This window comes from Grampus griseus (assembly GCF_964374135.1).
Source record: "Grampus griseus genome assembly, chromosome: 8".
Classification (NCBI taxonomy): domain Eukaryota; kingdom Metazoa; phylum Chordata; class Mammalia; order Artiodactyla; family Delphinidae; genus Grampus; species Grampus griseus.
Genome location: NC_139002.1, coordinates 104,560,360 through 104,574,222, shown reverse-complemented (window position 1 = coordinate 104,574,222; position 13,863 = coordinate 104,560,360). Strand labels below are relative to the sequence as shown.

General features: G+C 40.5%; 1 protein-coding gene across 1 annotated transcript in view; it reads right to left on the bottom strand.

Annotated features, from left to right (window-relative positions):
- TOP6BL (TOP6B like initiator of meiotic double strand breaks) overlaps positions 1-11,634 on the bottom strand; it is a 91,245-nt gene extending 79,611 nt beyond the window's left edge. The window contains exons 1-3 of the mRNA XM_082660892.1: positions 11,491-11,634; positions 9,359-9,500; positions 3,524-3,577 (exon numbers count right to left, since the gene is read on the bottom strand). Of these exons, the coding sequence (XP_082517018.1) occupies positions 3,524-3,577; positions 9,359-9,500; positions 11,491-11,520 (226 nt within the window). The 5' untranslated portion in view covers positions 11,521-11,634. The remainder of the gene's footprint in view (positions 1-3,523; positions 3,578-9,358; positions 9,501-11,490) is intronic.
- Positions 11,635-13,863: the final 2,229 nt, after the last annotated feature.

Genomic DNA, 13,863 nt, shown 5'->3' with positions numbered 1-13,863 from the left:
CCCTCAAAAAAAGCCAAAACTTTTAAGCCTGGAGAATTATGAAAATGTTAGTATCACTGAAAGGAATGGGGATTACACAGTAAGTTAGTTTAAGAAAATGAACCCTATTTGAGACATGTTACACATGATATTCCAGAGGAACCCTCAAATGGAATAGTCCAATTGACAATCAAAGCTAGAAACACACTAGAGATAGAGACCAAAAAAAGTCTCATCAACATAGAAATAATAGTTAAAGCCTTAAAAGCAGAAGATATCTGAAGTAAACGTAGAATAATGATGCAGAATAATAAAGGGAAGAAAGGCATATTGGTGACTGAACTTTAGAGAATATCCTCTGTGTTACCAAAGAAGCACTATGGTACTTATCACACTGTGTTTTATTTTCAGAGGTACCTCTCACTATAACTTTTTTGTGGCAAGGTAGAGGTTCAATAAAGGTTTACTGGACAAAAGTTCAAACAATTAGGTACCACAGACAAAAGAAAACTTAAAAAGAACATAAACTTTTAGAGAGGTAGAAAAACAGGGAGATTATCTTGGTCATCATTTATTAATCCAGCATAAATAAAACACCCAGAAATATGAGCCTGTTTGTATAGGAACTGATCTGAAGTGGTCCAGATCCAGAGAAAAAGTACATTGATACAACTCTGATAGAATAGATTGAAGAGTAAAGAAAACTGAAGCTGGATGGCTCTACAACAGTACAGTTCCCCTAAAGAGAGGGCAGACCTCTTTTTAGGCACTGAGAGAAATCAACTGAGCAATGAAGAGGATGACATAGCTAACAAACTGAATTCAGAGGCATATGAATTTTGTACAGATACATAATTCTTTAGCACTGGGAAATCTGATGGTTAATGAATCAGCCACCAGAGACTTCCTGATGAAGTTAATTACATAGTGTAAAGATTTGTGAATAGACCAATTCAAAGCAGTTTGCTAATAATGTTATAGGAATGCTAAATAAGTAACAAGAGTAATAAAGGCATAATTAATGGTACATAAGGCAGGGAGCTAAGGAATTCAAATCTTAGTCTTGGACAGCTTCCTTTGTGAGCTTCACTGAGTCATTTTTGTTACTAATTAGTAAGAATAAATAGCATTATTAAGTGGAAGTTAATATCATGAGCCCTAACAGCTAGAGAGAAGACAGGCTAAAGTCGGTTACTAAATGTGATTGACTATGAGCAAATGACTCAATTTTTATTGTGTATTTGATGTACACTACTTCCTCTTTGTACAAAAAGTTAGCCACCTCCACTTCATCACAAGGATATGAAAACAGACTAAATAAATATGCACAAAATTGCTTTGAGCTTTTAAAATAACAAATTAAAACTAAGTCAACATGACACAAACTGTCTAAAGTTTGTATTAGCATAATAAATAGGTGGTTATTCCATAAACTATACTCAATACCTTCTCCCTATTATTAACAATGATAATAAAACCATTTCTTTGTACTTACATGGCTTTTCACTTTTTTCAAAGCACTTTCACAAATATTAGACAAAGAAGCAGCACTATGTATGATCTAACCACTCATTGTGCAGTTTAGGTTTAAGTTGCAGGAAATATTCCTATCTCCTCCCTAGAGTTAATAACATATTCCCTTTTATTTTTATGAATTTTCATTTCTTTCAAAGCACCTTCACACATTTAACTGGAGCAATGGCATTAAGAATGCCTTTCCACTCTTTGCATCATCTCAGTGGCATAATCCAAAAAGGAAGAGAACTAAAGATTGATAAATAGACTAGATGATTTTGAGGCAGTCAACTCATGATTCTTAAAGTTGAATTCAGATTTTCTAAAAGTCTTAGAATTGCAGCAAACTCTCCAGGACAGTAAGCTGACTCTCTCTTTCTTCCAGGCATAGGCTTTGGGAGGCAGTATAATCAGATGATTAAGATATCTTAAATATGGCACTAAGGGGAGAAATCAAATCTATCATATTCACCACTGTAACCCCTCTGTGTCAAGCACAAAGCTCAGCACACAGTAAATGCTCAATAAATCATCATTTTGATTATTACTACAGGGAGAACATTCTACCCAAGCTCCCACAGTACATCTGTTATGGAGCTAAGAACAAAAATCTCAATTTTTTGTTTTATTACTTTTCCTCCACAATTACTGCTTTTAAATGTGTGCACACCAAGCAGAATCTAAACAAATTAGGACCACAGAGCAAAAAGCTGAAGTTTATTAGGAATCCAGTGTACAGACAGCTGGAAGGTAGATTCAGAGGGCCAAGACAATTTCAAAGGCTAAAGGGAATACACCTGATGACCCTTAAATTAACAAGCAAGCACTTTTAAATCCCCATGCTTAAACTAAAAATTACTTCAGATAAGAAGTTTCAAAAGGTAGAACTGTTTCCTACATGTTTATGTCTTTAGTCTTTCATATTGTGAGTTGCAAAAAAATAGTTTGTTCTTTTCTTTGATAAGACCAAGATAAAGGAAGGTACTTTGGTTTATGCAGTAATTGAGTTGCTGGAAATCTGGGTATAAATTAAAATTTTAAATTGATTGTATTTTAAAAAGCATTAAGAAACCCTGCTATTTGAAAAAGTCCAACGGTAATACATTTCACAAACATTTACTTTATAACATTATACCCTTCTAATGTAGCTTTTTGATTGTTTCTATATTTAATATATAGCATATTTTCTTAAAGCAGTGACAAACATAAGTCAAAAAAACCCCACCACAGTTAATTAACTGTACTCCAATATAAAATAAAAAGTTAAAAAAAAAACACCACAATCTATTTATATTCCAGGTTTAGTTGGGGAAAGTTTCTTTTAAAAAAATTGTTTTGTAAAATTTGTAAATTAACCACTCATTAGGAAAAGACAGACCCATTAGATAATATTTACAAGTCACACAACCATAAAAGATAAAAATGAAAGCACAATGGTTCTCAAATCATTTTGGTCTCCTTAAAATAATGTATGTATGTCCTTTGGTTTTAGATTATTCTCAAATCAAAGGAAAGAAGAACTTCTAAAACTAAGGTCACTGAAAACTCCTAAACCATAAACCTTGGCATGTGGAAAACAGTATTAATACCAGCCCAAATCTTTTATAGTAAAAGCATTCTCCATATATTATTTCTTTTAGGTAGATGTGAACAAATACTTTACTAAAAATTGTATTTTACATCTGGGAAGATTCTGCCTGAGGTTGTATACAGACTTTTCAGAGAAGCTACAGTGACCTAGGTATCTTGTCTTAGGTCTATACAATTTTCCTGTATCTGTACAATTTTATAGATCATCTTTCAGCAGGATTTTCAGATAAATTACAGGATAAACTGCTGCATGGAACATGCAAATATACTAAAAAAGTATTCATTGTTCATGTGAAATTCAAAGTTAAGTGAGTGTCCAGTATTTTTATTTGCTAAATCTGACAACTCTATCTTTCAGTATATGTTAAATTTGTTTCAAAAATACCAAATTTATTGACAGGAAGAGATTTAATCTTGTGGAAGTTGGGTAATTCTTTACCTTTTAGGATCTTCTTGAGGACCAAACCGCCAAAAATGCTTCCTGCAGAAGCAACTGTAAGAAACAGAATACAAAGAAGTATCATAAATAAAGCAATTCAATGGATTTCATCTAAAGAATCATATGGGAGCCTGAAATCACTGTTTATAGATACAGAACATTAAAAGATGGTCACTACTAATGAATTCAGTAAAAATGGAGGCACCAAAGAAGTATTATGAGGCTACAACTGTTCAGGGGCAGAATAACTTCTTAGAGATGAGAACCAAATAGCAACTCTTTTTACCTATATTAAACACCAGGGCTGCCTCTTTGAATATTACTATTCCTGATAAAAAAGGATCATAGGAAGACCACAGACTCTTGCTAGTAACCAGAGTATATCATGCCAATAACTCATATTCCAGTATGAGATTCAATTAAAATTTTTGGCCTTTCTTTTAACCAATTTACTCTTTAGTAAATTTACTCTTTACTAGACTATCAGGTAAGAATTATCTGTACCTAGAGTTCTAAATCTGAACATTCCGGCACTTAGAGCAATAATTCTTCAGGGAAAGACAGTAAGGGAGGAAGCAGGTACCTAAGAGGGGGGAAAAGATCAGAATCCCCCGGAGGCTTTTTTTCCCAAATAGAACATGACTTCCCCCAGAGTGATGCGACCCCACAGTTAAGAATCTAAGAATCACTGCCACAAGAACCAATGGAAATGTGTCTATCCCTCAAGAAATATGTATTCTTCAGGCAGGGAAAAAAGGTTAAGAACCACTGATCTAGGGTGAGAGGCAATACCATTCTCTAAATGTGTGCTGTCCAATATAGTAGCTACTAGCTACATGAGGCTATTTAAATCTAACTAAATTAAATCAAATGAGAAACTGTTCCTCAGTCACACTAGCCACATTTCAAGTGTTCAATAGCCAAGCGTGGCTAATGGCTACGGTACTGAACAGCATAAAGAACATTTCCATCATCACAAAAAGTTCTATCAGATAGCATTGTTCTAGATCTCCAGATTTTGAATGATTCTGGATAAATGATACATATTTCAAAAGGCCTGAGCCCAGGTAGCATAGAATATTTAACAAAAACAATCTTTTTTTTTTTTTTTAAACTTAGTGTTCCTCACACTGATACACTGATTCTGACCTAAAGGAGTGGGTGATTGTGATTGGGACACGGATGGAAGGTGGTAGCAGGCCGACACCAGTGATTAGCAAGGAGCTAGAATATCAACAAGAAACAAACCACAAACTGTATGTCTCACAGTGTGTCCATGATGTTTCTCAACTGCATATATCACACTGTTCCCTCTAACAACCTTTCTTAGTTTTAACAAGTATCATACCAACAATTGTTGAAAATGGGTCACTTTGGGTGAACATGTGCAGGGAGAGCAATCATTCTGCCTGCTCCACATCCAACCCCAAATTTTCAGCTATGCTCCTAATCTTTCTGTATTAAATAAAGTGCTACCCTTCAAATGCAAAGATGACAGAACACATATTTTTAAAGCCACAGCATTCCCCCAAATTCTCTTTACAGAAGATGATTTTTTAAAAAGCTACGAGGTCAAATATGTTTGGGAAATGCTGTATACTACAGCCCATTTTTAAAGATTCACAGTCCGTGCTTGCATATTAAAGGTTCTGAGAAGATCTAAAGTAACAAAACTCATTTGATTTTAACCAGCATTCCTCAAGTTTAGATGACTGCATAACTCCCTTCTCATAATTTATATAAACATCCTGTAGCACACATTTTGGGAAACACTGCAGTAATAATACTTGTTAAAGCCTTCAACAATTACTGATAGGAAAAACTACTGGGTTGGCAAAAAATTTCCTTCAGTTTTTAAGTAAAAATAAAAGACATTTTTCATTTTTACCAAGAACTTTATTGAACAACATATTCACAGTTTTGTTCCACTACCTTCTGCCACTTTTCAGGCAACTTCATAATTCCATCTTCCCAAAACTTTTTATCTTTTTGAGCAAAGAACTGGGCCAGGTGCCTTTCACAGTCTTCAAGGGAATTGAAATTTCCATTAAAAGAATTCCGTAAAGACCGAAATAAATGGAAATCTGAACGTGCAATGTCTGGTGAATACAATGGATGAATCAGAACTTCCCAGCCAAGCTGTACAGTTTTCACCTGGTCATCAAAGAAACATGCGGTCTTGCGTTATCCTGATGGAAGATTATGCATTTTCTGTTGACTAATTCCGGATGCTTTTCAGAGTGCTGCTTTCAGTTGGTCTAACTGGGAGCAGTACTTGTTGGAATTAATCGTTTGGTTTTCTGGAAAGAGCTTGTAATAGAGGACTCCCTTCCAATCCCACTATATACACAACATCACCTTCTTTGTATGAAGACCAGCCTTTGGTGTTGTTGATGGTGGTTCATTTCGCTTGCCCCACGATCTCTTCCATTCTACCTTATTGTACAGTACCCACTTTTCATCTCCTGTCACAATTTGTTTTAAAAATGGAACGTAACATTCGTTACGTTTAAGTAGAGAATCACATGCGGAAATACAGTCAAGAAGGTTTTTGTCGCTTAACTTATGTGGAACCCAAACATCAATGCAATTAACATAACCAAGCTGGTGCAAATGATTTCTGTTTTAATTTTATTTATTTTTGGCTGCGTTGGGTCTTCGTTGCTGGGTGCGGGCTTATTGCAGTGGTTTCTCTTGTTGCAGAGCATAGGCTCTTTGCACGCGGGCTTCAGTAGTTGCGGCACATGGGCCCTAGAGTGCGTGGGCTCAGTAGTTGCGGCTCGTGGGCTCTAGAATGCAGATTCAGTAGTTGTGTGTGGCACACAAGCTTAGTTGCTCAGTGGCATGTGGGATCTTCCCGGACCAGGGATCAAATCCATGTCCCCTGCATTGGCAGGCGGATTCTTAACCACTGCACCACCAGGGAAGTCCTGCAAATGACTTTCAACACTTGATTTGGATATTTTGAGTATGTCGGCTATCTCCCGTGTAGTATAATGTTGATTGTTCTCAATTAATGTCTCAATTTGATCCCTATCAACTTCAACAGGTCTACCCAACCGTGGAGCATCGTCCAGTGAGAAATCTCCAGCACGAAACTTTGCAAACAACTTTTGACACATTCAATCAGTCACAGCACCTTCTCTATACACTGCACAATTTTTTTTTTTTTGCGTTTCAGTTGTGTTTTTACCTTTCTTGAAATAATAAAGCATAATATGCTGAAAATGTTGCTTTCTTCTTTCATCTTCAATATTAAAATGGCTACACAAAAAGTCACCAATTTGGTAAGTTTTTTTCTAAATGCACGCTGATATGACAGCTGTCACAATACAATCTAACAAAATTGTTTTGAATGAAGTTAAAGACAACTAAACACTACTAGAGCCATCTTACAGAAAAAACCTTTTGGCCAACCTAATATATAGTCATCCCTCAGCTTCTCACAGATGGACCATTCCAGCAACAAAATTTTCTGGTTTGTTGTGAGTTGCATTTTGTGCCTCTAAAAGAGATTTTGAAGAACTAAGGCCCAGTACTTGTGAATATGACCTTACGTGGAAATAGGGTCTTCATAAATGTCATCAAGATGAAGTCATACTGGGTTAGAGTGGCCCTAAATCCAATTGGTGCCCTTATAAGAAGGCCATGTGAAGACACAAACACAAGGGAGGACATTACATGTAGACAGAGACAGAGATTGGAGCAATACATCCACAAGTCAAGAAACACCAAGGGCTTGCTGGCAACTACCAGAAGCTAGGAGAGAGATAAGGAATAGATTTCTCCCTCAGAGCCTCCAGAAGGAACCAACCCTGCTGAGATCTTGATTGTGGGTTTCTGGCCTTCATAACTGTGATAGAATACATTTACTTTGTTTTAAGCCACCCAGTTTGTGATACTTTGTTACAGCAGCCCCAGGTTTAGTTCCCAGCCCTAGTCCAATGACACCAATCCACACTTTCAGGTAAAGATGACAGATTGAACATACACATCTACTTTTACTCCCTCCTGAAATCTCAATAAAATGGAAAAGGAGTATTTTTTAAAGGAATAAACCCACAAAGATAGAGAATAAGAGAGAAAGATGATTATAATAAAATTATAGAAACAGAAAAGCAGAAGGACTAGTGGGAAAGGATTTTGGACTCAAGACCTGAAAAATTGAATTATAAGCCAAAAAAGGGAAAGGTGAAGAAACAACACCAATTATACAACAAAATCCCCAAAGACTCAAAAATGGCAGGATTAGGAACCTCTGGAAGTAGTAGTGGGAGCCAAAATAAGGAGAGTCAGCTGAAAAAATGAATTTAAGAAGTAGTCAGGTCTTTAGATTCCCTTCTCCACTCAGCCTTCTAAGGACTGGCCCTCCCTAACCTTGGTGAGGGGGTGGGGAGAGGTTATTCTTTGAAAAGATAGAAGCATGGGTCTCTGGGCTGGGAACTAAAGTTGTACTAAAAACAAACGGATTGAGTGAACATAAACATTGAAAGCTAAGATACAACCACCCCCCACTCCCCCCACCCCAATCCCTCAATCCTAGAATGCTGGCAATCTGGCTTTTTATCTACCTGGTGAAAGACTCTGAACATATGCATAGAAAAATCTAGAAGAATATATACTGAATGTTAATAATTATCTCAAGGGGTGAGATTACTGAAGAGTCTCATTTTCCATAATATATGTTTCTGTAATGTTATAATGTTTCATGACAAGCACGTATCGCCTTTCCTCCTGTCAAAAAAATAATAAAAATAATAAAGAGACAATAAGCAGAAGAGAAAGGTCCCTTACACTAGACGGGCTGAAGAGGTCCATTAGGCTCAAAATGTCTATGGAATTCAGTTTCTTGCCAAAAGCTATTGTGGCTCAAGTCCCTTTCTTTGAGTGAAATCAACCCTGCCACCTTGAGCACAGTTTACTGGATCAGAATCAATGCACAAGCTAAGAGAACCATATGCAGACCAATATCACCCTAGCCAGGTAACTAACCACCTCTCTCACGAATGGTGGGAACTCTGTCCAATCAGAGTGGAGTTCATGTGGAGTAACAGCAAACCAAACTATCATACCCCTCTTGAGGATGTTCACTGCTAAGTAAACAAAGAGAAGACAGGTCATTCCAGTTCAGGTGAGAAAATGTCTTGTAGAGCCTAAAGTACTATCCAGTCTCAACTGGGACTCAGGGTGACTCCTCTAAGGCTGATGGGACAACTTCATTCCAAAGTATTCTTCAATAAACCTACACACACACACACACAGCCAAAAAACAGTCAGACAAAAAAGTTATCACTTCACAAGTTCAAGAAAATTAATTGTGTCAGGGCCACTCAATGCATCAGCTTTCCAAGAGTACAGGCAAAAATGATGAAAGAGTAAGAACCAAATGGAAGAGATATATATTTTCAAATTAACTGCAAGTTAGGATTATCAAAATACGCACCATTCATCATTTAATTTTTTTTTTGGCTCTTTTCCAACTACCAAAGGCTGGACATGAACGAAAGAGGATACAAAATTCAATGTAATATAATTTAGCTATGAAAAAGGAGGTTAAAACCAAGAGCAAGAGTTAGATTGTTTCTGAGCAATCTAAACTTAAACCAGTAAAATAAATAATCCTTTGATAAGTCATCCTACTCACCTTTCCTGTATGACAGATTTGTAAATCTATCACCAGATACTTATTTCATAATCACTTAAGTTTAATTATGGAACAACTCTGGAGTAATAACATAATAAAAGATTATGACTAATTGAAATTTTTAAATAAACTATAACATAAAGCATGACAAAACAAAGACAGAAATCAATATTTTTTCTTCCTCCACTTACTAGTTGTTACACAATGAAGAGTATTTGCCTGGTGCTTAGAATTTAATGCTTCTATGGAAATCACTAGCTCTCCTTCTAGCAATGCTCCCTTTGATATTCTTGCTGTTTCACACCTCCAGTGAATAATTAAATATTTCAGTATCTGAAAAGGGCACAATTCAAAGAAAACACAACCTTCTTTAAAAAATCATGGTAATAATAAACTTGTATGACACAGTTAAATTAATAATTCTCATTTCCAAAAACTAATATTCTTGCTTGCAAAATGTCAGATTTACAATTGTTAAGAACGAAGCATTGTGTCTAAACAGAAGAAACAGCTAGGTGAGTGACATAAAAAAGGAGACAGCGAAATTCAACACAATGTCCAAGACAGGAAATGGAGACAAAAAATTGTTTTATTCAAAGGATAAGTTCATCTGGAAATAATAATTTGAAAAAATTAAGTGGGAGTTTGTTTTTCCTGTTTTATTTTTTTCTTCTCCCTAAATAAAAGCCAACATGAAGATTATGAATAAGAATGGCATCTGCTTGTGAATCACCTTTACCTTTCATTAAATCAACACTTCTGAGGGTCAGAATACTAGCTGAGAGCATTGGCTCCAGAAGCAGATGCCTGGGTTTGAATCCCTGATGAGCCAAACACTAGCATGTGACCTTGCACAAATTACTTAACTTCTCTGTACCTCAGCTTCCTCATTTATAAAAATGAGGACAAATCTACCACATACAGCAGCTGCTGAACGTAAACAAAACAATATGTGCAAAATGTTTAACACAGTGCCTGCTATATAGTAAATGCTTAATAAATATTAGCTATTATTTCTAACAAATTCATCTGCACACAATATTTTAAGTTTAACAGGTCTCCACGATATCTTGGTAAAACATTCAATCTTGATGAGACCATTTTAAAATAAAATATATTGTACTTAATTTCCATTACTATTTATGAAAGTAGACTCACTTCCCCACTGAGGTACCATAGCGAAAATTATTACACGCCCCCCCCCCCTTTCTTTTTAAAGGCAGGGAGATCCCAGCACGAGAACTTGGGAACTAAGATCCCAATCTGTACCAGTTTGTAAGAAAGGTTTCCAGGCATTTCTACAGTCTAACACTTTCCTTCACACATCCTCTGACTTACTGTGCTCCCTCTGTTCAGATTTTCCCGCAGTTTCTTTATCCATAATGAGAGAGCAGTTGGGAAAAGAACATCAGCCTGTGAGTCAGAAGCTCTGGGTTCTATGCTAGGTTCTGTCATCTGTAAAATCTAAACCTCCAACTCTCTCTGATAACAAAGAAGGCAGGAAGCCTGGGAGAACTCGAGGTGCCTTCAGGCCTCGAGGTGCCCTTGTGGCCTCTGGTCCTATTTCACCTGTCTAGTAGTTACGTACTAGTAGTTAATCTGTCTAATACGAGGCCAGTAGTTAAGAATTCAATCATGTAAGGCTGTAAAAACGCTGTCATGAATGAACAAAGGTGGCAAGTCGGGGCCAGGTGTTCAGTCCCACCCCCCAGAGCATCTCTGGCGCGTGCTGTGGTCCGAGCTGGGTGAGTGAGGCCTCCGAACCTCAGCCTCTCATCAGGCAGCTGCTCTGGGACCTGACCCAGGAATCCCCTCCACACCTCGGTTGACCCGCGGGCCGGATACGGCTTTCCCTCGCTCCCACTTTGCACCGGACGGCCCCGACTTCCCCCCAGGTCGCCCACCCCTGCTTTCTGCTCGCCCTCCCCGGCACGGGCGGGTCCTCCTGGGCTGGCATCCGGGCTTGAACCTGGGCGTCCGCCGAGGTTTGGCAAACACTTGAGCTGCCTGAGCCTCGGTTTTCTCCGCTGTCAGGTGGGGGCGACACCAGCGCTCAGAGGACGGCCATGCCACCCACTGACCAAATTCTCCTCACTGAGCACCCCGCGGGCTTTACTGCCCAGATGCTCCCACGCCCCACTTCTCCTCTGCTCCTCACAACCCCGCGAGGGACACGCTGACTTTCACCGAATCCTATCATTCCCGAACCTTCCTTCTCCCCCTCAGGCAAAGCCAGACCCCTCTGCCCAAACTTCGCGGCCTCCTCACAAGGCCCGTCTCCTCAGAGTGTCCTCCTCCGCTTTCACTCCCTTCCCGGCATCACCTCGCAGACAGCCACGGCCGTCCCCTCCATTCCGCGCGGCGAGCAGTAGCGACGCCCAATCGCTGGGCGCCCGCCAGGGATTCGACCTCCGCCCGCGCCCACGCCCACGCCCACGCCTGGCCGCGCGACGCCGTCCCTTCCCGCCCGCGCGCGCGAGCGAGCCCCGCCCACCGGTTCGCCGCGCCTGCGCACTCAGCGCCGCTCCGCCCCGCCCTTCTCCCCTTCCGCGAGCAGCGAGGACCTGCTAGGAGTGGTGCGGAGGGTTCCCGTGGTAGCGGAGGTCCGTGGGCCGGCCGCTGGGCAGGCTGCGGGGTTGGGGAGAGCCCGCGGGTGGCAACCGAGGCTGCAGGCGAGCAAGAATGAGGACAGGCCACCACTCCTCCCTTCCTCCCGAAAGAACGTTTCCACGGTCCCAGCGCGAGGTGCAGCCCTCATCTCTTTGCCTCCGCCGGGAGAAGGGCTGCCGGTGCCGGAAGCGAGATCCCCAAACCGGTGCTTGACCTCCAAACAGTCTCACCGCCAGGGGGGGACTGCCCCAAGTGCCCCAGGCCAACCTCTGGTTTCCCACCCTTGGCAAGTTAAAAAAGAGTTAAATTTGAATTTCAGATTTTAAAAAATAATAATTAAAAGAAAACAATTTTTTAGTCATATGTGTATCCCATGCAATATTTGGGACATATGTATACTAAAAAAAAATTCGTTCTTCTGAAATTCAAGACTGGGCGTCTTGCATTTTATCTGGCAACCTGTCCCAAGCAGATCCCCAGCTTAATCCCAGGGTGCCCAGCCAGCCCCTAGGCAGGATCTGGAAGGGCACAAGCCCCCCAAGTTTGTGCACTAAATATGCCAACGACAGGACCTGGATTTCTTAGGCTCCAGCTGACAGAAGCTCCGGGGATTTCCAAGAGCATTCCCAACTGATCGGGAAGGTAGTCCTCCAGAATGCAGCTGCTGAACTCAGGGCTTTTCACGGAGGAGCATGGTAAGAGGGGCTTGAGCCCAAACTGATGATTTGGCAGTTGGTTCCTCAGGCATCCAAAAGAAAACTGGTGAGAGAGAGTCCTGCCTGGCCTGCCTAGCAGAGCGTTGCCCAAGGAGAAGGGTGGTGCGGGGTTTTGGCTGCTTTCCTTCAAGGAAAATTCTTCCACCCCAGCTCCAGAAAGCCAGGACTGGGCAGAACAGGCAGGGGAGCTGGCAGAGTGCCTGTCCAGTACATAACCTTGGTGCTACTCCAGAGGACATGACTATTGAGACCTGAATCACAGAGCCTTGTCCATCTTTGCTCAGCACTGTTGACCACCCTCCCCATCTCTGTTGCTCAATAGGTAGATCTATTGCAGAAAGGTGGCTTTTATTTATGGAAAATTCATCATAAAACCATCTCGGACTTGATATGAGAACTGACTTTTGGAGAATCGTTGGAGCCTTCCTCTCCCTTTCACTCTCTTCTCTCTCGGGTGTCCCCTATAGGAAGGGGAGTTGCCAAGGGGAAGGGAGCTAAGATTGAATGACTACCTGTTGTAGGATACCACTGGCTCTTTACATCAATTTTTTTTACCCTCACAAGTATCTTGTGAGATAATTGTTATCTTCACTATCTGATGGGTGAGAAACCAAGATGCTGAAGATGGCTCTTTAAAATATTTCCCATGGAGAGTGTTGGCTCAGCAGAAAATGCCCCACCTTGAGAATGACACTGGGAAGGAAGGGTGGAGGAACAGCTGCCAATGTAGAAGTACTTCAAGTGAGTTGGTCATCCTGCTTCCAGCTCTTGGCCTTGGAGTGAGCATCAGGGATGAGCATGCAATGGAATACCCAATACCATCCTAGATGCAGGGGAGGCCTAACAGAGGTGGCCAGGGACACAGCCAGATGTAGGCAGAAGTGAGGAAGGGAGCCTGTGATCCAAGGGCCTGCCATCGGGATTGCCACCACATAAGCCATTGTAGTCAGCAAAGTTTGATGCAGGCTTGCCATGTGGTGGGCACTTACTCTGTGCTAAGTGGTCTTCACCTTTCCTTTATCTTAAGTAATCCTCCCAATCTTGTTAAGGGAAGTGTTATTATCATTGTTTTATTAATGATCAGAATGAGCTTCCAAGAAGAGGTTGTATGACACTGAGTTTGTAAATGGCAGAGCCAGAATCTCAAATAAAAATCTCTTAACCACTCATTCCTTCTCCCACGTGGATATGACTGCCTAACTGCTTGTGTCAGAGTTCTGTAGTACAGGGACATTAACATTACCATGAGAAGCCAACCCCTCCGTGCAAAAGCTAAGACAGTGAACTCAGGTACCCTCATCTCCCTACAAACTAACGCTTGAATGAGCCACAGTTCCCACCCTTCTTTCGCCCATCGGTGTGTGCCCCCA